The sequence below is a fragment of the Aquila chrysaetos genome, chromosome 6 (genome assembly GCF_900496995.4).
Source record: "Aquila chrysaetos chrysaetos chromosome 6, bAquChr1.4, whole genome shotgun sequence".
Classification (NCBI taxonomy): Eukaryota; Metazoa; Chordata; class Aves; order Accipitriformes; family Accipitridae; genus Aquila; species Aquila chrysaetos.
The window spans coordinates 7594967-7619081 of NC_044009.1; the positions used below are offsets into that span (position 1 = coordinate 7594967).

General features: G+C 44.5%; 1 protein-coding gene across 7 annotated transcripts in view; it reads left to right on the forward strand.

Annotated features, from left to right (window-relative positions):
- Window positions 1–18530, forward strand: part of UBR4 (ubiquitin protein ligase E3 component n-recognin 4) — an 80970-nt gene extending 62440 nt beyond the window's left edge. For all 7 annotated transcript variants that reach the window (XM_041123999.1, XM_041124000.1, XM_030016566.2 and 4 more), the window contains 19 exons: window positions 413–534; window positions 954–1151; window positions 1278–1358; window positions 3705–3792; window positions 4196–4323; window positions 4768–4875; window positions 5104–5223; window positions 5959–6149; window positions 6490–6663; window positions 7199–7298; window positions 7800–8018; window positions 8287–8400; window positions 8724–8866; window positions 9171–9296; window positions 10081–10275; window positions 12217–12441; window positions 15947–16037; window positions 16474–16636; window positions 17378–18530. In XM_041123999.1, coding sequence (XP_040979933.1) covers window positions 413–534; window positions 954–1151; window positions 1278–1358; window positions 3705–3792; window positions 4196–4323; window positions 4768–4875; window positions 5104–5223; window positions 5959–6149; window positions 6490–6663; window positions 7199–7298; window positions 7800–8018; window positions 8287–8400; window positions 8724–8866; window positions 9171–9296; window positions 10081–10275; window positions 12217–12441; window positions 15947–16037; window positions 16474–16636; window positions 17378–17442 — 2651 coding nt within the window. In that variant the 3' untranslated portion in view covers window positions 17443–18530. The remainder of the gene's footprint in view (window positions 1–412; window positions 535–953; window positions 1152–1277; window positions 1359–3704; window positions 3793–4195; window positions 4324–4767; window positions 4876–5103; window positions 5224–5958; window positions 6150–6489; window positions 6664–7198; window positions 7299–7799; window positions 8019–8286; window positions 8401–8723; window positions 8867–9170; window positions 9297–10080; window positions 10276–12216; window positions 12442–15946; window positions 16038–16473; window positions 16637–17377) is intronic.
- The last annotated feature ends 5585 nt before the right edge of the window (window positions 18531–24115 follow it).

Here is a 24115-nt window from a genome sequence, read left to right on the forward strand (position 1 = left end):
TAAATCCAGAGTCTGGGTCAACCAAGATGAAAAAGCAGATAGTTAGAGGCGCACAAAGAAATTCCTTCTAAAAGACTACTGTAGTGAAAGTTTTTTTTATGACTTGGACCTTCCAATATTTCCTTTTGGCACAGAAAAGGTAAATAACATTCCTGGAGTCATCTCTTATTTTCCAGGAATTTAAACCTCCTCCTTTTTATGGGATTGCTTTACTGCAGCCCAAGCATGCAAAGTGTTTTCCTAGTAAACATACCAATAAATAGCCTTTCATCTTTTAAGTAGTGGATACGGAAAAGAAAAGGGCACCAAAGTATGGTTCTTATTGCAGACAGATTTATTGTGTATACTGAGTTAAAATGGAACCTGTGAAATTGACTCCTGTATCTTTTTTAATACTTCTATTTCTTGGCAGGCACAGAATCTGAAACCAAAGCATTTATGGCAGTGTGTATAGAGACTGCAAAACGTTACAGCCTTGATGACTACAGGACTCCAGTCTTCATTTTTGAGAGACTATGCAGTATTATCTATCCTGTAAGTATAGAGATGGCTGTAGCATTGCTTATAAAGTTAGACTTCTTAAATAGATACAGTTGCTTGTATTTTGGCAAAAAACCAATAGTGTCTACAATAATGATTTAATATTAGCCAGTGTAGAACTGTAGTAATATGGTATCCCGTTTGGGGATTTTAGTATTCAGGTTCCCTGCTGTGGCATGCTCTGTGCAAAAAAGCAGAACTGGTAGTATTGTTTCATGCTGAGGAATTTGCTTGCCAAATGATACTAGACATCATCTAAATGCCACATGTGTGGCAATGTACTGCAGGATGCACCAGTGACGAAAGGAGTGACGGTTTAAGGACACCTTGTCACTTGCTACCATAAAAATGCAGGAATGGGAGCGTGGTTGGGGGGAAAACTTACTCACTCTGTCTGTGCTGCTGTTCTTCAGGAAGAGAATGAAGTGACTGAGTTCTTTGTAACTCTGGAGAAAGATCCCCAGCAGGAAGACTTCTTACAGGGCAGAATGCCAGGAAATCCCTACAGCAGTAATGAGCCTGGCATTGGGCCACTCATGAGGGACATCAAGAACAAAATCTGCCAGGACTGTGACCTGGTAGCTCTGCTGGAGGATGACAGTGGAATGGAGGTGAGAATGCACAAGTGTGGATTTCTTGCATGGATGTGTGAGGACGCCATTTCTAGGCAGCTGATGATTGCTAGAATGGTGATGCAATGTGAGCTTGTTCTTGACTTTTTCTTTTCTCTCTTTCAGCTTTTGGTGAACAATAAGATCATCAGTTTAGATCTGCCTGTGGCTGAGGTCTACAAGAAGGTGTGGTGTCCCACTAATGAGGTATGTGTTATCTTCATATATGTTAACAGCACAAAGCACCTGTTCTTGATATGAACAAAAAAATTAAAAGAAAAACAAAATATCACACAAGTCAGGATTTCTTTTCTGGCATAGAACTTCTGAGGTATAATTACTCAGCACCTTTTTGTGCTTTCTTAGGATAGGCTGTTATTCAATTCTGCAACATAAGTGATTTAAAAGTACATAATGCTGACCCAGGTGAGTGTATTGAACTTACCCATGTAGCCTGTCAGATATGTGAACAGTCGTCTTGAGTAACAAACTTTCTTACATTCCTTTGGGGAAATAGATGAACTTTGTGTCACCACCTTTCAAAGCGCATTTCACACTCCATCTGCACGTGACAGTTTAATGCATGTGTACAGGCAGGGACACCAGATTGCTCCATCAATCTGCACTTCAGAGATGAACGCAAGTTATTTATGCAGAGGGAGCATCCAACATTTCTCTGTATTACTTTGCTCTTGTGTTTTTCATGTAGGGATCTCAAGACTTGACAGATTTCCTTCTCCCAGTTTGCCCTTAGTAGTGTGTATTGCCTGTTTTTCAGGTGAAGAAAGGGACCCAACAGTCTTAAGGGACTAGTCCACCATGTCACAGTAAGCTCGTTTCAGCGGTGGATGTGGTCCAGAACAAGCTCTTGCCTTCCTTTTCTTGTAGCCACTAACATAAACTCCCATTGAGAAGGAATCCATCAGGCTAAATCTTGCCCATTACAAATATGTTCTTTAGAGGCACTGCTAGTAGCACTTGAGATCATAGAAGAAGACTGATTTGCCCAATATTTCTTGTTCATTCCTCGTTTAGTCTTGGGTTGCAGTCACCTTTGAAACCTCAGTTTCCTGAAACTATTTGTTTGCTATGCTTGTGGGGGAGAATTCAAACAAAATGCTTGTTTTCAGTGAATTATGAATGGGGAATGGTTCTCATCAAACTTTATTTAAGTAAAAGCACCTTCTGTACTGCAAAATCAAGCCCAAAGCTAGGTGACAGTGATAATTTTTAGTACGGTACCAACTTGGATAGGGAAGTGAGGTGCTGGTCTTGACCTTTGAATGCTAATTTGAACTCTAATCGAGTTAATGAGGAAAATCAGAGCGCCTGTCGCATGTGCTGCCCCTGTGTGCCTGCCCACTCGGAGCAGGGAGGTGCCGTTCCCGTGAGATGCCGAGCTGTAGCCGATGTGCGGCTCTCCCAGGATGCAGTGCTGGCGGTGGAAGGCAGAGTTTGCTCAGCGTTACTGTCGATGAACAGCTTTCATCTGTCTTCCTTTGTGTGCCCCTCCGCAAAGCGTTTCTGGAGCTCCAGCTCACGTTCCCTAGGAAATAGACAGGCGCACAAGAACGCAACCTCAGGCCCCTTTTTGTTTCCCTTGTCTCTCACTGGCTTTTTTTGTTCATCTGCCATTTTACCAGGGCCCCTGTGGTGTTAATTGCTGGTCTCTAGCATGGCCTTTGAGCAGATCTTCCCCCCGGGGCTTTCCCTATGCTTATGTATTTGCTGTGACATTAAGCACTGCTTATTCCACATTAGGCTTAGTGCGCTCTCTGACAGGTTTTCTCTCGCAAGGTCTCTTGCTCCCAAATCTGGGATTTTTCTTTTCTGCTTTTTATTCAGACCTATGGATTAAAATGGAAAGTTTAGTGATATGCTGTCAGTATTTCCAGCTGGAAATGCATCTGGAAAACTAGCCCTTTCCCAGGGTAAAAGCACAGCTTGTGCTTCAGTGGGTTTGGCTGTATCATTTTAGTAATATACTGTCTTACTGAAAGCTCATTAAATTGCCTTTTACTCCTCCTCTTCCATTTTCCATCACTGCAGATCTTATCTATTTGAAAGCACTCATCCAATTAGCCTCTTCTGCTTCTTCTACTGGGCTGTGCCTGATCCCTTTTCCCAGGTATGCTGTGCAATACCCTTGGAGGGAAAGGTTGCCGTGGAAAGCAGGCGTTTCTCTGTAGATGAACACATTTTGCTTGGCTAGATCTTTCACTGGTGCTAAAGGAAACTGTTGGAGGAGGTGTAAGGAGGAAGATACTGTTTATTACCAGCCTGTTGATCTAATTGGCAATGCCAAGAAAAGCTGGACAGACCAATAGATGAGTTATTGATGTTTTTGCAGGTGGTGGCTTTACTGTTGTTTTTAATTCAACTCAGTAAGGGGAGAGTGAGGGAGCGAAAGATTTCTCTGTGTTACCATCCGCGGTCAAAACAGCGCGAAGGAGAAATGAGGCTGGAGTGTCTGTTACACACTGTAACGAGAACCGGACTTGTATATAAGTGTCCACAGAGGTATAGTTAATATAATGCTCTCCTCTCTTGCAGGGGGAGCCGATGAGGATCATTTACCGCATGCGAGGCTTACTAGGAGATGCAACTGAGGAATTCATCGAGTCTCTTGACTCCACTACTGGTAATGCACTTGTCTCCTGAAAGCTGGGATTAGATTTGAAATCTGAGGTTCACTGCAGAGCAATGACACTATTATCCTTACAGCAGTGAGCTTGAAGTTGATTGACGTTGCTTTTGCTACATTTACCTGCTTCACCTAGAGTGGAGGAGGATTTTAGCAACACTTTTAAGTCTGTACTTTAAATGCGAACACTTGCATGGCACAGGACCGTTCTGCCTGGCCCTTCTTCATATTCCTGCTCGTAATTCTTTTCAAATTCGATACAGCTGAAGTGACTTGAACTGCTGGTAAATGTGTCCTACTATACTCTCTGTTTTTGCTTCACTGTTTTGTCCCGTGGGCTGCGTGAGCTTGCTGTATTGTAGCTCCTTCCCTCTCTTCACAATCTGTGTCTGTCCTGTAGATGAGGAGGAGGATGAGGAAGAAGTTTATAAGATGGCAGGTGTTATGGCCCAGTGTGGAGGCTTGGAGTGCATGCTTAACAGACTGACTGGAATCAAGGACTTCAAACAAGGCCGGCACCTCTTAACCGTGAGTCTCAGCTTCTGTTCTTTGGCGTCAGGAGTTATGTGCTGCAAAATGATACAGACGATAGTGAAGTTTAGTTGTCTGCCTTGTGTTGCAGTTTAAGGATTGGAGTAGAGATTTTAATTGACTGTTTCATGAAAACCTGAGAAAGTCCCTTTTTCCCTCTCCCGTTCCTCTTGGTTAACAATTCTTTACAGAGACTTTGAAGTGTGTAGAAGCTGAGGACTTGGTAAGACTAAATCCTGTTTTGCTAGAGTGATTGTTTTCTGCCTTGGCCTTACTTGAAAACCAGAGCTGTCCTAAGGTTAATATTGGTCTAAAAATCTGGCTTGTACTTTACCCCAGAAGTCTGGAAACTAGGTATATTATCAGGTGCTTTTAGTTTCAGCAAAATCCTCCTACTCATTTTGAAGGTACTGTAGAGAATGCATTCTCTGTATTTTGTAGGTGCTGTTAAAACTGTTTAGTTACTGCGTGAAGGTGAAAATAAATCGTCAGCAGTTGGTCAAGCCGGAGATGAACACTTTGAATGTCATGCTGGGAACCCTTAACTTGGTAAGGACAACCTGGACTTTCCTAAAGTGTTTTCTGTGGACTCTAGTGAATTTAAACTACCTCTGACTGTCATGCTGCCTTAAGACAACTACAAGAGATCTTAAATATTGCTCGACTGGCACAGCAAATTACCTGTTAGCCATTCCTTATCTGTTAGTGAGTGGAGGTGTGTGGGTCAGTTAAAGCAGTTACTGGTGGTGTTAAAGTAACTGCTGCCATCTTCTCCAGGCTCTGGTGGCTGAGCAGGAAAGTAAGGACAGTGGAGGAGCGGCTGTGGCAGAACAAGTGCTTAGTATAATGGAGATCATACTGGATGAATCCAACGCAGAACCTCTGAGCGAGGACAAGGTGAGTGCCTGGGGCTTGGTACATGGATGGAAATGTTGACTGGGATTCAAGGCTTGCAAATACCTTATTACAGTGATGCTGAGCTTCAGGAGCTGTAGAGGTGTGCTAAATGCGAGTCTAACCCTTGTTACGCTTGCTGGCATGTCTTAACAGGCCTTGGAGGCAGGGCAAGAGGAGTGCCCTGAACCAAAAACACTGCGAGGCTTCTTTTGGATGATTCTTGCACAGTTGGGGTGGGGGTTATTAGGCACTGCTTGGATCCCTTCCTTGCTGCTTTGGGCCACAGGCCAGTGAGAGACAAGAAAAGACACAGCTCTGCCTTGTTTTTCTGAGTGTTTTCATGCATGTTGAAAACATGATTGATTTTCCAGCTAGTTGAGGATAAAAGCTATATCTCAACTACATGGAGAATGAGAAGAGTTTCTTGGTCATCTTTTGAAACTGTTGGTGTATAGGAATCCAGTGTCCTTTTGGCTAGAATTATTAGACCTTTTGGCTAGAAAATTCTTTAATAGTAAGTGGAAGAAGTCAGTTGTCAGCTAGAGGAGTTGTTACAGCCATTCTGCGAGACTTTTGAGAATGAAGCAGGGTTTTGTTCTTCATCCAGCTATCTTATCAGGGTCTAGAGCTCTAATCCTTCAAGACTGGAGTAGTCTACCAGCTACGAGAGCGAGGGTTTTCTTGAACATTGTAGTTTTATTCCTGAACATAAATCATGCTCTTCTTCCTTTGCAGGGTAACCTTCTCCTAACCGGTGACAAAGATCAGCTGGTAATGTTGCTCGATCAGATTAACAGCACTTTTGTTCGTTCCAATCTCAGTGTCTTGCAAGGCCTACTACGCATCATCCCTTACCTGTCCTTTGGGGAAATGGAGAAAATGCAGATTCTGGTTGATCGATTCAAGCCCTACTGTAACTTTGATAAGTATGTTGTCATATTTCAACTAAAAGCACGTGAAATTTGTTGTACTGACAAGTTTATACCTTTTCTTTTTTTCTCATTGATGCTTACTTCAGTGTAATGCAAAGCTTCAGAGACTCCTGGTGCATAAGCTTAATTTCCTATTTCACTTCTAAGCCATTTTTAAAAGAAATATATGAGCATGTAGCTTGAGAAATAGGGCTTTAGAGTAAATTCTGAGATGACAGGGGTCTGACTAGCTTTTCTGAGTCTCCGAGCTGGAGTAGGTGTGTGCGTTCAGCGATAATGTAATGAGAATTACAGGCAGAGAGCCTCCAAGTTACCATTTCTTCTCTTCGTTCAGGTATGATGAGGAGCACAGTGGAGATGATAAAGTTTTCCTAGACTGTTTCTGTAAAATAGCAGCGGGAATAAAGAACAACAGCAATGGCCATCAGCTGAAAGATCTCATCCTTCAGAAGGGAATTACGCAGAATGCCCTTGACTACATGAAAAAGCACATTCCTAGTGCAAAGAAGTAAGGGTCGCTGCTTAATATATGTGATAATCCTGAACATCCTTCTCTCATTTCATCACCACAACAAACCACCAATAAAGCCGTTAACAAGCCCATATTCAGAAGCATTTAGATTTGGTACAGCTGTGATGTAGAGGGTTTGGTGAGACAGTACTACTATAGGGATGGGCTAAAAAGCCTGTAATCTTCCCATTTGATACCCATCCGAGCTGATTTCTTGGATATCATGATGCTTGTGTTTCCTGCCTGTTCTTCAGCTATTGCACTGTAATAGAGCTTTTGCTATTGATGGCCAGCTCATGAACATAAAACAAATCCCAAGGCTAAGAGCTGACACTATTGCTATTAGCGTGCACAACATGGAAGTGGGAGTGTGAATGTCACTCCGTTAATTAATGGAGGAGGGACACGGGGGGGAAGGGTGCTTGTCTTGCCTGCAGCCTGCGCTCTGCAAGCTGTGCTGCTGGCTGACCGCCAAGTGCCTTTTCGGAACGGGTGACTGCCCTTCATCTGCTGCCTCTTGTTTTCTGTGCAGTTTGGACGCAGACATATGGAAGAAATTCTTATCTCGACCTGCACTTCCTTTTATCCTGCGCCTGCTCCGTGGACTTGCCACACAGCACCCTGCTACACAGGTAAAGAGACTGTCCTGAAGGTCAAGTAGGACATGGCTGGCTTGTTATGCTGCTTTTTGTGGCTGTAGCTAAGCAGTTATTTCTGTAGTAGTTGATTCCACACTGTTTTCTGTTGGGCTTGAAGGGACACACCAGCTTCAGGTATCATCTGCTAGTCTAGAAAAGTCTGGAGGGCAGAGATTTTGACTTAAATATCTTCTTATTCTGTGTGGTGTGAGATTTACACACCAGTGTGAAGAGAAGGTAATTTAGGACTGTGAACTATATAGTATTGATAGGCTTCTCAGGGCCTGATTGTTGTTTTAAGAAAGCTCTTTATCCAACATCCACATCTTTCCTCTTAATAATGGCCAGTGTAGAAGCAAATTGCCCCAGTCTGGTATGCAATTTTAAGGTCCAGGGTCAGTGCTTCTGCTCAGCTTTCATGGGTGGGATTAGAAGGACCAGTTACTGTCATGTGCACCCTTTTTCTGAAGAAAGTGCTGTTTCAATCCCTATTAGGTGCTAATAGGTACAGACTCAATTACCAACCTGCACAAACTGGAGCAGGTGTCTAGTGATGAAGGGATCGGGACGTTAGCAGAGAATCTTCTGGAGGCACTAAGGGAACATCCAGAGGTGAATAAGAAGATCGACGCTGCCCGGAAGGAGACACGTGCAGAGAAGAAGCGTATGGCCATGGCAATGAGACAGAAGGCCTTGGGCACTCTGGGGATGACGGTAATGTCTGTTTGCACTGATGGCAGACTAGTGATCTAATGATCTTTTATTTCTGCCTTGCTAAAACTGCCACACAAGGAATTGTGTAAAATGATTTATTGACAAATATTGCAGAGCTCAAGCCCACGGTTTGCCTGGTGCTGCTGGGAGAGTAAATACAGTTGCTAATAGCAGGCTGGGAAATGGGTTGGGCATTCCTGTTACAGTGGTGGGGATGGTGGTGTTCATCATTGTCTTTTTAACCTGCTTGAGCTGTTCTCTCTTTCAGACGAATGAGAAGGGTCAGGTAGTAACCAAGACTGCACTGCTTAAACAGATGGAGGAGCTTATAGAAGAACCAGGTCTGACTTGCTGCATCTGCCGGGAAGGATACAAGTTTCAGGTAAAGTGAGACACATTTGCAAAGCCCTCTCACCAGCTGAGGGGACTTGCCAGTATCCAGCTGCACGAGGCTTGGTGCATTGGCTCTGGGAGATCAGGAAATCTCAGGTTTGGTTCTTGGGATCAGTAATTCCAGAGGTGGTTGGGAAGTGAAAGTGTGTTTCCAGTAAAAGCTGGATGTTTTCATTGAAAGCTGGAAAAAGATTTGATCAGTGTAAGTTTGAGGTAGGGACTGGATGGGATGAAATTCAGTGCAGTGTCAAAATAGTACGAAGTGCGAACTGTTACAGGATGATCTTTAACATAGCTGTTGTGTCATTGCAGCCCACGAAAGTCCTAGGTATTTATACTTTCACCAAACGTGTTGCACTAGAGGAGTTTGAGAACAAGCCCCGAAAACAACAGGGGTACAGCACAGTCTCTCACTTCAACATTGTCCACTACGATTGTCACCTTGCAGCTGTAAGGTACGTTCTTATCACAAGCTGGGTAGTGGTGGCTGATGTTATTTTCCAAGGTGGTTTGTGAGCGTGGCGCTTGACCTTGTAACTCAGGATGGGTTTGCTTGTGAGTTGGTCACTTTGCAGCCTGGAGACAGTCATGGGCTGCTGTGGTCTGCTTTAATGTGCCAAATAGAGGTCAGGCCTGGCCACTGAAAAGTGAACTCCGTAGTTTAAAGAAGCCGTGGAATTGCCAATTTTTTGATGGTTTCTTAGACAAAAACTTGCATCCTTCTAACTTGCCTGGGTGTGACTTGCTTTCTCAATGCAGACTTGCTCGTGGCCGTGAAGAATGGGAGAGTGCAGCCCTACAAAATGCCAACACCAAGTGTAATGGGCTCCTGCCAGTCTGGGGACCTCATGTGCCAGAGTCTGCTTTTGCTACTTGCTTAGCACGGTGCGTAGAAAAAGTTACTTCTCGAGCCGGTTTGCATTTGGGTAGGTGAGTCAGAACGTTACCACAGAGGCACGCTAGTTTCAAACCATGGAATCAAAGGTGATGGCAGCTAAACCTTAGTAAACCTGAGCCATTTCAGATTCTACCGTCAAGAGTACATCTCCTAAAAAAGTGCAGGTGTCTGTTTGCTTCTTGGCATCATATAAATATATAAATTCATTACCTCCTTAGCGCCCAGTCACTCCTGAAGATGCAGTGTGCAGTAACGATGTTGATTCATTCATGGCCCAATGACCCCCTGCTTTACAAAAGAAACCTGTCTGACACCAACGGATTTCCTTGTGTAGCTTTCCAAACCTCTGTTGGATGGTAATGAGTTACAGTAGCCTGACCACTTACCTAGAGCAGATGGAGATGGTTCATCCTGCTAATATTCTGGTCCACCTTGTGCTGGGTTTGTACAGTCACGTCAGAAATCAGGAGTGGTAACATCTTTAATGCATTTCAGCCAGGGAGCTGTATCCCAAGCCCTGGACGTGGGAAAATAGTATCGATGAGTGTATGTATGTATGCAGATGGAATTGGATTTGCCAGCGTAAGCTGAGAACCTCCCTTTGGGGAGGTTAATTGAAGGTGGCAATGCTTGCATTTTGTATCATGTTCATTCTTCAAAGCTTTTCTATAAGATACTTGCTCAGATTCTGAGCTATGGTGTGGAAGAAGAAACTGTATTAAAGTTTTGAAAGGGTTTTTAATAAAGTAACACTTAACTGCTGTTTTTCAGACACAACACGTACCTCCAAGAATGCACAGGGCAGCGGGAACCCACCTACCAGCTCAATGTCCATGACATTAAACTGCTATTTCTCCGTTTTGCGATGGAGCAATCATTCAGCGTAGATACTGGAGGAGGAGGAAGGGAGAGCAACATACACCTCATTCCGTACATAATCCACACGGTGCTCTACGTCCTCAACACGTCAGTACCTTTCTCTTAGCAACAACCTCTGCCTTCCACTCTCAGTCTCAGAAAAGTCTATAAGGGCTGCAATGTGGGCTTTGTTACATGTATGTGGCAAAAAAGGTGGGAAACCACACAAAAGTTTTATGAGGAACGAAATAGCACATTTTAAGCAGACTGTTACAGGTTTACGTTGTTTGGAGTAAAGCGTTGCCGCCTGAACATGCAGGATAACAGGGAACCTATTGAGTAAAAGCAATTGGGAATTAGCTTCTCTTTCCATTCTAGCTGTAATTATTACCTCTGGGGTGAGCAACAGGGTTATTAGATTAAAGAAACACTGCCAGCTTAATTTTCTCTGGAGCAGACAGAAGAGAGACACTATGATGAAGTAATTCTTGTTAGTTGAAAACCCTGGTATCATTTTATCCGATAATAAAATAACAATCAGTTTTGTTTCCAGTTTTGACATACTGGAATTCTCTTGTAGTGTTTGAGTCCATCAGATTTTCCTGACATTTTTAAGATACTTTTTTTTTAATATTATTATTATTATTTTTTACCAATAAAACAGCAGCATAAGAACACTTCTGCTGAAGTGTTTCAGTAAGATGTTATTTATGCAAAGCATAATAAGATAAGGGCGTGCTTTGGCTTGACACTACGTCTAAGTGTACAAATCTATAGGCACCTAAATGCTTTGGAATGCATGAGCTGGTTCTGCTAATACAGTACCCCGTGCAAAAATGTAATGCCCATACGCCTCTTATTTGTGTAGCTAGATGCTAGAAAGTAATACTAATTAGATGAGGGTATAAATGTTAAAATACACGCCTCTCCAACCAAGGTCACTCCAAATGGAGTGCAATGAAATCTCTCTCACTTTCCCGCCTGGAACTAATCAACATTTTGGCTCTAATACAATTTGTCTATTGTTTTTAATATCTATCTCCAGATCCCTGTGCTATTGTTTTCTGAGTCCCTTGGGAGACAAATAAATGAAACTATTCTTTTCATCTTGTTAGTCTGCTTACTGGCACCAGAGAGCCCAGAACCGGCTGTGCGGCTGTTGTATAAAAATGCATTATGTAGTTTCCAGACATTATTTTTTTTCTAAAGACATGTCGATATTAAATGGAGAAAATGAAGAGCTACTAGTTGGCTACCAGCTGCATCATGTAGCAAATGAAAAGGTCACACAACACTGACACCAGACACAGCTTTATCTGCTAGGATGCTGCTTTATACCTTCTTGATAGGGAGAGTGTATCTAACTTAAAAATCGAGGAACCTACCTGGCTGGCAGCCTCTTCCTGATGAAGTAGAGCAATAGACTGTGGTAAAGCGTGATACGTCTTCACAAAGTCTACTGTAACACAGAGTTTGCACGGTCAGCTCTGGGGTGTCAGGAGTCCTGAAGAGACTGGAGCCTAGGGGAAAAGAAAAAAATTATATATATAAGCTTGCAGTAAATACACTATCTTTTTGGTTTTGAAATTGGTCTGTATCTTCTCAGTGATTGCTTTTGTGGTAGGTGAATAATATAAATTGATTCTAACGTCTGGCTGTTGGAGCTGCAGTCACGTGCTGCAGTGTCAGATGGGAGTTGGTACAACCTGAACACATGGACTGGCTGGCCTGACTCTTATTTTTTCACTAAAAAAAGGAAAAATAGCTCTACAGTAGTATTGCCCTTTATTGGGCAAATGCCAACTGCCTTTCAAACCTCTCTAGTACAATACACAGCTCCAAGGAAGTAGTGTATTTGCTAGGCTTGTATGCTTCACTGGGAGCAAATACTCAACCAGTGGATGAATTTGGGAAAAACCTGATAGTGCCAAGCTAGCACTGCTTTTTCCTCTGTAGGACTGCGTGAATGTGGTACCTCAAAGCTCCTGAGAAGTAGCAAGTTAACATGTAAGAGCCAGAGCAGCTGCTGAAGTTTTTCTTGTGTTTCAGAACTCGAGCAACTTCGAGAGAGGAGAAGAACCTCCAGAGCTTCATGGAGCACCCCAAAGAGAAGTGGGTGGAGAGTGCCTACGAGGTGGACGGGCCCCATTATTACACCGTGCTGGCGCTGCACATCTCGCCCCCGGAGAAGTGGAAAGCCATGCGAGTGGAGATCCTCAAGAGGCTCCTCGTCACCTCCCACGCGCGAGTGGTGTCACCAGGGGGAGCCAGCAGGTTAGCCACGACCCCACTGCTGCTCCGCAGCTGCCAGCTTACTCATGTTACTGTCACAGTAGTCTAGAGCCACACAGCAGCTTATGGGGAGCTAAGGAAAGGAGCCTGCATATTTTAAAATAGCAGATATTAACCCTTCTGAGTAGCTTTGTACTCAGCGTTGCAGAGGTATGAGCAGGAGCATTTGATTCTGGATGTTTTTTGGAGTGGATCAGTGGAAATGATGCTTTTCCTAGGAGTACAGCTAAAAGTAGGAGAATGGCAAGATGCTTATTTCCCCCACACCTCAAGTGAAACACTGTAGTAACTTCTGTTGCGTGCTTTCAGAGCTGCTAGCATGCTCTCTGCTTGCCTTACTAAAGGAGCTGTTTCTGTGCTCTTTTGATCAGTGCACCAGCTTCCTTAAATAGAAAAATAGAAATAGAAATCAAATGCCATTGCTTTTAAAAAAAGAAAAAAAATCAATAGCAGCTGTCACACACTTGAAGTACAAGAATAAGTGGCTGTGCCTGCATGACTAAAGCACATATTTCCAGAGAAGGAAAGGGAATTCCAGTTTCTGAAAAGATGATTTTAAATAGCTGTCATAATTAGGAATAAATTCATTATTATTCTAAGTCGCCTTAAAGGGCATTCTTATTCTGATGACATTAATTATGTGTTTGATAAAGTCATTACATTGTAGTAACCCACAACACAGCATGCATCAATGCTATTAGAGGCATCAAAAGTGAAAGAGCCCTTAAAGGGGCTCCTGTATTGATTTCTGTGCTAGTTTCTGCATTTCAGGCTCAGCCTGCTCTGTGTTCGTGTCTCCTATTTCCACCACCCTGCCTGAGTTCTGGGAAAGGGGGTTTAACAGTTACAGGAGATACTATCGTGGAGGTCTGTTTTCTCAGAGACAAGGGTGTGCAGCTTTTCATGTGGCCCATGGGAGAGACTGGTAAAGCAAAGCCCCTGTGTGGGTTTGTTGTGGATGTTTGGTATTTTTTAAAACCCTCAGTAAATGATTCTGTTTCTTTCCCAACTTATCTCTAAGCAGTATGTAATAAAAGCATACTGAAATGGACATAGCAAGAAACTTCCAGCTAAACCATCCAATCTCTGGAATTTCAGGCAAAAACACTCAGAAATAGTTCTCAGGAATTATGTCAAGGTTTATTCAAGGGCTTTCTTTAATCCCTGCAGACTAAGAGAGCACAAAGCCTTCCACTGATAATACCTCTCAGAAATAGAAATACAGCAATTCTTATTCCAAGGTCTGTGCTTATTTATTCTTGTGGAAAATCGGGAAGAGGGTGATGGACGGTGAAATGCTCTGCGGATAAGTCCCAATACCTTGAATTTGTAGGCTAAGGCAAAGATGAAGCCAGCGTCTGTAACATCAGACTAATATGTCTGCATACAAAAGATTGAAATTAGCATTCCACGTTAGATGCAGTACAAGGGTGTTATCTGGGAGCACCACCATTCAGAATACATTGGGGTGGTGTGGACTGAAGGTTAGAGAGACACGAGAGTGGCAAGGACTCACTGCCACCTTTACTGGGGGAGATGGAGAGAAGTCGCTATAGGAACCAACAGTGCATTTAAAAGCAGCTGAGGATCAACTCATGATCCTAAAAGGGGGCCGTAAATCTTATTAATGAAGATGCAGGCAATACTCTACGTTCCCTCATACTTAAGTGAAGGCAACAAATATTGCCTGTGCCCTGTCCTGTGGTTAGGTGCTTTATCCCGCTGCTCAGCTGGATTAGTCAGTGTAAAACAGATTTGAGGAGAATCTAGCCAAAAATGTCTTCTGTCTCTGCCAGGAGCTAGAGCTATCACAGTTTGTCTGCAAGACCGAAGTGAGAGATGCTCAGCATCTTCTGGGTTTTAGAAATACTTTGTTTTTAACCCAAAGATGAAATTAGCAGAATGGATAGGAGTTCTGGATTTGTTCTTTTTTTGTAAATATAATTTACAGATTCCAAAGAACTGAATCAAGTGACCAATTACCTGCTCATTATTACTGAACCAAGAATTCTGGCTAGAAAAATCATACAGACACTTTTCAGTATAGCTTTCATCTGGAGTTTGGGAGGAAAATATCCTTTTGATTTTTTTCCCTTGGCTCCTGACTGTGACCTTTCTAAAATATTCATGAGAGAAGCGAGGCTCCTGAAGTGTTACCATCTAACTTTCTGCCGGCAATCCATGTATAGCTGATGAGCCTGAACCAGCTTACATTAATGAAAATGCGGCAGCTATTATATGAAGTAGCTGTTCCAGAAGGTAGCTACCAGACTTAACCCACAAGGGCCTTTTAGTTTTCAATTAAAGGAGCAGACTCCAATTAGATCAAAACCATTCACATGAAAAGAAACTCTGTCTTGCAGTATTTGGGAGTCTAGAATTAGCCTCGCTCTAAGTTGCTGTTCTTCCCGTGGAAATTTAGTCACCTTTACTAATTGGTTTTCCTTTAAATAATTAAGCCTAGCTGCCCAAGCAGGCTGCCACCTACCAAGCTGTCTGTTTTAAGGGCAGACACACAAATGTGGCCTTTTAGAATAAGAGCAGCAAAAGGTTCATTTTTCCCCCAAAAAACCCAACTTGTGGCAGATTGCAATTGGGCCCATGGTCAGACCATACCCTTTTGTCTTGCTGACTTGCGTCAGTGGCAGCTGAGCTAGTTCTAGATGCATAAAAAAGGGCTTTTTTTTTCCAAAGCTTTTAAGTGGTGAGCAGGAAGCGGCATGTGATGGAGGCAGATGTACCTGAGAAACGCATGCAAGAAAATTCCAAACCCATTAGAGTTGCTGGCAGGAGGTTCCGCCTTGCCAGAACCTGTTTGTGATTAATCCTGTAAACTTTGGGAGCTGTTATCCCAGGACAGCTCTGTACCTTTTATAGCATTTCTTCAGCCAGATGCTGCATTTCCAAAAGAAGTCCTTTCATGGCGATAGAATAACCAAGAAGATATTAACTGGAAATTCCTCCGTTTTTTCAAGGACAGGATATTTCCCTCAGAGTCTTTCAGAAACACTTTTGTGAGTTAAAAGCAAAAGTATCTTCTCTGTCATTGATACAGACTGTGGCTGAAACCTAGATTTAGTTATTTCTTCAGGAATCTGCTGTACTCCAAGCAGTGAGTGTACAAATGGGGGCTGTGCGTTGTTTTTTCCGACTTTGCTGTTGACTTCCTACATAGTCTTAGCAGTGTACTTCCCTCCGTGCGTGTTTTCTTCCTGTGAAATAAGATTTCATTGCCTAACCTGCTTTGGTTACACTAGGCGCAGCTGGCAAAGTGACTTCCTAGCCATAGGAATCGTTGTACAGAAATTGCGGATGCCCAATGTTTGTTTTGTGTACAAGAGCACACGGCAAAGCTTACTCAGAGCCATTCCCCATGTGTATTATTGATAGGCTTTTTGGCTGTTTCAGCTTTCATGCTATTCATCAAATCAGTTACCAAAGCGTAGTAAACTGATTAACTCAAAGATTGATTTCATTATCTTCCTAGACTGGCAGATAAGACAGTGAAGGAATATGCAACGTACCGCTCTGGCCTTCTCTTCTGGGCCCTAGTAGATCTCATTTACAACATGTTCAAGGTAAGAAAAAACATTGAAGTCCATCTGTAGCAGCTTTCTAACCTGAACAGCTACCTGCGTTTGAAATAGAAGGCAGAGTTTGAAGCCCCTTTTTCCAAGATCCTTGTAAACATGAAACTTCACCTTGTATGAGGAGAAAGGCTGCAAGAGGCTGCCTGTGCTTATTGTACCCCTTGCAATTTGGTATCTGAAGATTGAGAGTTTCCCAGTTTGCAGAACTCTTCCTGTGTTGTGTATTTGCCTTTTTTTTTTTTTTCCTGTTCTTTGTTCACTAAAGCAAGGACATTCAGAGCTGCAGCAGGGAAACAGTTGGGTAAGGAAGGAGGTAGGGGCATCCACCAGAAAGAAACTTGCAGCTTCCAAAGAGGGTTAAGTAATTAAGGTGAGAAAATAGGGGGGTTTTTGACTGATTTGGTCCCATCTTCTCCTCTCGTAGAAGGTGCCTACCAGTAACACAGAGGGAGGCTGGTCCTACTCTCTTGCTGAATTCATACGACACAATGACATGCCAATACATGAAGCTGCAGACAAGGCCCTGAAAACCTTCCAGGAGGAGTTCATGCCAGTTGAAACGTTTTCCGAGTTTTTGGATGTGGCTGGTAAGTGTGCGCTTTCCCTTTTATAGGCTGTCTTATGCAACTCATGACTGCTGCTTGCTTGAGACAGCAGCATTCCTGACACTGCTGCAGCAGCATGTTTGTACGAGGCAGCGAGAGGAGGAGACCTCGGCACTCCAGCTATTGCCTAAGCTATTTCAAAAACAGTTGGGAGACAGGCTTGAGCATCCCCAGACAGGAAAATATCTCTCACCTGATCCTGTGGGTCCTCCTCCTGCTCTGTTAAACATACATACTTACATCACAGCTTAAGGGTGTTTTTGGATATATGTGGTTTGAAGGTTGATAAACAGATGTGACCGTGTACTAGAGGCAGCAGTTCGGTGTAGCGGGACTTCCTGCTGTAGTGATTTTGGTATCCCCAGGAGTCAGGAGATGCTGAAAATTCATATGCAGAGAAGCTACTCTTACTTTGGTCACAAGTTAGTTGTGCCCCAGGCCAATCTCTCACTGTCCAACGTATGGAGCTGCCAGGCAGCCAGCTACAGTATCCCTATAGTAGGTCTGTTGCACAAGAGCAAGTGCCATATGGATTTAACGTACACACTTGGGTCCCTTCTGCACACGCACCCAACAAGGGTTTATCTTCATCTTGTCCATACTTAAAATAACATTGCAGCTGCCATTATTAACTTACATATGCCCTAACACGTATCCCTAATGTGGGCAGGAGAAACCGCTTTGTGGATCTAATTATTCTGTATTGTCTTCTTTTGTTTAAAGGACTCTTATCAGAAATCAATGATCCCGACAGCTTCCTCAAGGATCTTTTGAACTCCATCCCCTGAACCGCCAGCACAGAGAAGCGTTGGGCAGAGACTACACTAGCTTGCCTTCCATCCCTTTGTGTTCCTCCTTGTGCAGTCTGTCCCTTCCCTGAGGAGTGCTGCAGTTTTTTGGTTTTGTTTTGGTTTTTGTTTTTTTTTTTTTTTCTACAATTTTTCTTCTTGGAGTGATTTGGAATTTAGATTTGTTTTATCTTGTATTTCAGTGCTTCTATCTGTAAAGCCTTGTGTATTCAGCTGATTGAAAGAACTTGTACAGAGAGGAATCCAAAGCAGTAAATCTTAATGCTTTAGTGTGCACCTCTTTGAAGTTAAATAAATCGAACAAATGGGTAAGATGGGTTTGACTAGTACTTTAACCATGCAGTAGCCTAAATGCCAAGTTCTTTCTCATCTTTTCTTTCAGAGCTTCTTCTCTCAGGGCTCAGAGCTGCTGCTCTTTCTGGCCCATAGTCTGGACAAGGAGACACAGGAAGCAAAACGCTCGTAGAGAGCAAGGAAGCAGACTGACACTGTCTTTACTGATTGTACATGCAGAGCAGGTTTCCCCCTGTGGGACATGAGCCTTAGAGACTCGTGGACTGCAAGGACAGCGTTTCCTTCCACCCCTTCTTCACCTGGGTGAGGGCAGCTGTTCCAGCTGCAGTCATCTCCCCTGGTGCTTCGTGTTACCCCTCTCCGAGGCATGTTGCATATCACGGTGTCTTTCCTGACTTTACTCTCAGCAAGGCTGTATTCAAAGCAAGCGTGCATGTCGTTGCCTTCAGTTGTGTAGTACTGATGGCGACGTTACCTCTCGGAGGGATGCTACTCACATCGAATTTATTTTCTCTCTCTGGTAAAATTTTCAGCTTCAGCAAAATGCATGGAAAATAGACACTGCACACTTCTTGAGCCGGCCACTTGCCCTTTTGATAGCTTGCATTTTGGTGTGCATGCCCTGTCCTGAAGCCAAGTACCTGCTTTGAATACAGCCTTGTCTTTTCTCACCCAGTTGTGCATGCTGGTAACTTACCTTTACCACCAGTTCTGCTGTCCTGTAACCCAGCTGACACGTGGTTAAGCTGGAATCTAATAAAGCTTTCCCTGTCTTCCTTGTCTCTGTTTGAACTTGAATTTCCGCAATCCTAACACAGTCCCATCCCATAAATAATAATTATTATAGAGGCTGAATAACTCGGCAACCTATTTGATGCCTTTTGTTAGTGTTGAGCACACATTATGATTTGGCAATTAGCAAGCGGGTGAAGGCACAGTGTTTTTCTTCTCGCCTCTGTGGGTGCTTATGTCACTCCTGGCAGTCAGATTTGGTTCTGGGGAGGAGTATTGAATAGCAAGTCACCTTGAAAAGGTTGGGTTAGTGTCTTGCAAGGGGCTTGAGGACATGTCAGTGGGCTGCTTTGTTGGTTGGGTAAATATGTCTTGCCTTATGAAGGCTCAGGAGGGGGGCCCATGTAGAGTTTGTTCTTCTTCGGTACAGCGATATGATGCTTAATCTGCCTTTTAACCACATAAAAGAGAAAAACCTTGTTTCAAAAGCACTGTAAAGTCAAACCTAACAGTCTTCTCTCCGAATAAGCAGCTATAATATACGTATGGGTGGATGCACAGGCATTGCATACCAATACCGGCGTACAGTAGCTTGGGCAATACTAAAAACCCTTTTTGAATAAATGACCTTTCAAATCAGTATGATTCCTGAAAGCAGCAGTGAACAGGTAACAAGAAACCAGTTTTTTATGACTGCGGTTCTAAAGCTTCTCACAATACGGAGAGTTCAGGTGCAAGACTGAAACCCCACCACGTTTTGACTTTGTCATTTGTGTAAGACAGACCAGTTAAGCTCTGGACAAGAACTATTAATGTGATTTGGAAAGCTGGGGAGGAATACTAGGCTGCCTTGCTACCTGCTTATTGTCTTTTCACAGAAAAATACATCTTTTCCCCTTCAGCCACAGCCTCAGCGTGCTAGACAGTCCCTCAGCTTTTGCTTCACAGCTGTTGCCTCACTGGCACAAAGAAGGATGTTACAAATACCTTGCAGTACCTTTCTTCAGCTTACCTAACAAGGGAACTTCAGCGTAGCTCCAGTTTTTGCTGATGCAAATCCTGGTATAGCTCCATTTATGCTGGCACAGGTCTTTTGCGAAAACAGTCTCTGCTGTTGCAGGAACTGGTAAAGTTACCAGCAAAATAATTCTTTCTACCCGTGCAGTTGGATCAGCAGATCCTTAAGCTTACCAGGAGCAGAACGCAACCACCATTTGTTCACCAATGTTATTACAACTGCGAGGAAGTAGGATCTTAAAAGGAGGTCATCAACCGTGTCCTTACCAGTATTAAGCACAGTTGCAATGAACTACTCAGCTACTTGGAGCTGTTCTAGATGGTTTTGCAAAGGCCCAGAGATGTATTTTGGAAAATAAAGGCAGTGTATCAAGTGCCTCCCTGCCCAGAGCGCAAGAGGGCTGTGATTCATTGGGGAGCCAGATTTGAAAAGAAGGTGGAAACAGCATGATAGTGCTTCTGCGGAATAGAACAGCTTGGGAGGGACTAAAGACTAACAATAACAACCCCAGAAGACCTAGGGAGGGACAAGAACAAAAGAAAAGTGTTTTGGAAAGTTTCAGCTGACACAGGCCACACACAGAGGCTCAAACATTCTCAGTACCACACAAAGGCAATGCAGTCCAGGCTGCAAAGTCCCCAGCGGGCTGGGGCTGGGGAAGTCAGCAAAGACTTGGGGGGAATGTGTTACTTAAATTAGAAGAGAGGAGCAAGACTGAGGGAAGATGCCTCAAAACGGGTAAAACAACTCAAACTGATGAACCAAACCGCTAGCTGAACAATAGAGTCAACCCCCTCTCCAGAAAAAGTAGTTTATTTGCAAAAGATATTTGGGGGGGGGAAAATCCTTTGTATTGCACGAGAGCCAGTGTGACCTCCATGATTGCTTTGAACCTGGCTTCAAGATGATCTGATGTCCTTGCAATGGCTGTTCACAAACTCTGGTAATTGTTTATTAATCTTGGGAACGACACCTCCCAGAGAGAACAAAGCACCCAGCCCTGCCCTGGGCACCGGCTTCGGCAGGGATGCACCAGGCTGTCACGCCTGCTGCAGGTAAAAAGGACCCCATGAGCCTGAATTCATTTGTTGCTGCTGCCACGGCTGGCTTCTGTGATCCCACAAACCCATCACGCAGGTGGTACCCGAACAAAACCACTTGGCACCCAGGGCTTGTTCTGTGAAGATGGGAAGTCCTTGACCTTCCTCCTTGTATTTCATGATGGTTTCCTTCTGCATCTGGATGTCCTTCTGCATCCTCCCTTCGTAATTCCCTTTTTCAAGCTAGGCAAATGCCCTTCTGGAAGCTTTGCACGGCTGGGTGCTCTCTCTGACAGCTGTCCCGCCGGGATGGGATGCCTTCCTCCCACTCCTCTCTGCCCTGCTACTGACGCTTCCGACTAGCTCTCCATCCAAGTTTCTCTCCCGTGTTTTGTCTCTCACTGCAATTGCCTGGGAGTATTTTCAAACAAGCGGTGGGATTAGAGCTGCTGAGCATAAACACTCTGGGAGCTACAACATTTCGATGCCATAGAAGATTCCCTGGACTTTTTCCGATGCAGGAAAAGTGATTTATCTCCATGGACACACGTCCACGTGGCTTGTTTTTGAGGCAGAGGAAGGACATGTGGATCACGTGTGTTCAGCAAGACCGTGGTGGAGCCTTGATGATTACGTGGGTACATCTCAGGGTTGCGGTCTCCAGTGCAGAAATTTGGAGCAAGAAGCCTCTTTTCCCTTTGTCCAAAGTTTTTGGGGGAGCCTTACTACATGTGAGCGCACACTGTACCAAAGGCTACTTCAATATTAAACAGCAAAAAAACCCTTTCATACAAAACCATTACCAGTTTCTGCCAAGGCAATGCTGAGACGTTGCTCAAGGAGCCTACAGCAAAGAAACAAGACACCAGACATACGCCACTGACCGCTGAACCACATGAAAACAGCTCCTATGGCAGGGCTTGCGCTTAGCCTGGCAGAAAAGTTTGTGTCATGTGTTTGCTGAAATGGGGCTCCATGTTTTTATTTTACCAAACACCTCCCAAGGTGCCTGAACCGCTGGCTCTGGGAAGCACAGAGGCTTTTCTCCATGCCAGGCGGCTAATTCCCAGGGAAAGATCCCCAGTTTGCTCATCTGAAGGGCACAGCATAGGGCTGGACTGTCCCTGCTGCTGCAGCATCGTTAGTTGAATTATCAGTCCCTCCTCATCAGCTCCTGGCTCTGCAAACCTCGTCTTCTCCCATCTTGCTCTCAGCATTGCCAGCCACTGTGTGGACACTGCACCGTCCCCGTCCCTTGCCTGCATGAACCTGTATCGAGTCCCACGTGCTTATTTTGGCCGTTGAGCACCTTTTCTTCCAGGAAGATCACACCAGGCTCTGCCAGCCCGGCCCTTTCTGTCTCCGTTGCAGGAATAACCGCTTTCGCCACGCCGTGAGCACAACCCTTGCAGCATCCGCTATGCAAACAGCGGGCACCGTCTCACCGGCTTTGCCATCTGCCTGTGACAATAAAGCAAATCTGCAAAATTCCCTCCCTGCCTCAGCCTTGTCTTTCAGGCCAGCCCTGTTTTCAGTTTAGGGCTTATTCCTTACCAATTTATGCCCCATCGAGCTCAAGGACTAGATTGGACGTCCTCCCAAGCAGGTAAGTGACATAAATGAGTACAAAAAGCACCAAGTCCAGGTTCCCAAATTGCCTTTAAATTCACAAGTGAAACCAGGCAAGTTTTTAGCTGCTCCGGAGAACGGCCACCCTGCCAGCCCGAGGAGCAGCTTTCCCAGCGCTTCTCAGGAGATCTCCCATGGTCCGTGCAAGCTTATTTAGAAGCCACCCCTTGGGTCCCATTTCTGCTCCCTGCCCAAATCCAGATAAGAAAATTGAGATTGGCCTTGACTTGTTTGCTGCACATCACTGGGGTGCAGCCTGGCCACGTTATCACCCCAAGCAGGGATGATTCACAACTCACGCGTATAGAATCAAGGGTACGGGGAAAAACAAGTGGTGCAGCTTGCAAGGACTGCTGAAAAAGATGTTTGGGCGAATTAAGTACAAAATCAGGGATGTCCCCCCCCGGTACACAAAGTTGCTGGGAGAAGCCGGCCTCAACCACCTGAACCTCCAGGAATAGTTACTCCCTTGCTGGTTTCCAAGAGGGGAAAAAAAAATTATTAATCCCCCATTTGCAGATTTTTTTGGCAGGATTGATCCCGCTCATTCACATCAACTGCTCAGCTCGGGGAGGAACCGCTGGCTCCATCCCGTTTATCAAAACCCTGGAGATTGGCAGAGATCCCTCTCCCCGTCCCAAAGGGGAACATGCCGGTAGGAAGAGATGCTTTTTGATTAAAATTAAAAATAAAATGGTACAAATGACACATCGAGAGGAAGCCCTTGCGCTGCGCTTTAACGCTGAGACCCGAGGCAGGTTAGGGGCCCCCGGGCATCGCCGCCCCAAAAGGCAGCATCCCCAGAGACCAGGATGGGGAACACAGCTTTCAGCCCTCTGAAGTGTGTAACGAGGTCTGGCCGCTGCCTCTTGAAAGCTTTTATTTATTTTCATAGTGCTTATTAAGCTTTTATTAGAGCAGGATAATCCCGTGCTCAGTGCTATTCCCTGCATCCAGGCTCTGTCGCTACAGGTCCCAGATTTGAAGAGGGAGTTATAATCTCTCTCCAAACCTCCACTCCTGCCCGCAATGATTTTTCCCTTTGTCCCACCGTTGCCACAGACCCGGGAGGGATCAGATATGTTCCCCGTTGCCTGATTTGCGCAGCTGGGTGCTGCAGAGCTCTCCTGCCCCTTTCTACATCACCCCGATGGATTTCCCACTCCAAAAAAGCAGGGGCTTCCTTCTGGAAACGTGCCACAGCCCTGACATTCCTCTGCCTGACTCAGTCTGCTCCCTTCCCTTGTAAAATATAAACCACTTTTAGGTGAATCATAACTCAACCTGAGCTGTGGGCGAACTCCAGCCAAACTCGGTGTAACCCTCCAGTGAGTCCTCAGTGACCTGCAAATGTCCAGGAGGACTCCAGAGCCGCAGGAGAAATGGTTTCGATGTAAAGAGCCCAGGTCTGCTTTTGGAGCCACTGTGATTAACCCCGACCTGCTCCGCAGGGGGAGATACATTGATTTTTTTGGCATTAGTCTTATGCTTAAGCAGGATAACACCCTCCCTACAGCCTTTCTCCGCTGGGGAAGGCGTATGATATAGAAAAGGGCGTATATTAAGCAGAAATTGCAAAACTTAAGCTGTTTGTGGTTTAAATACAGCTTTGGTATATGAAGAGAGGCTGGGCTTTACAAAAAATACATAGAAATATCAAGAGCATCACGTTTAGTCTTGGCTGGTCTTGCCAGCGATGTTGGGTCTGACACCTTTTGTGTCTTTCCCCACTGTGGGGAAGCGGCAGGGGCTGGAGGAGGTGGGAGAGGAATAAAGGAGATGCTTTAATTTGGGGAAGGAGGTGGAGGGCAGGGCAGCCAGGGATACCCACTGATTAATGGGCTGTCAGGCTCGAATCATTTAGATGTAGAGATCTTTACCATAATAATGATAACCCCAGTAATTACTGTTATTAATAATAATCCCGTTTAGCTCTTGT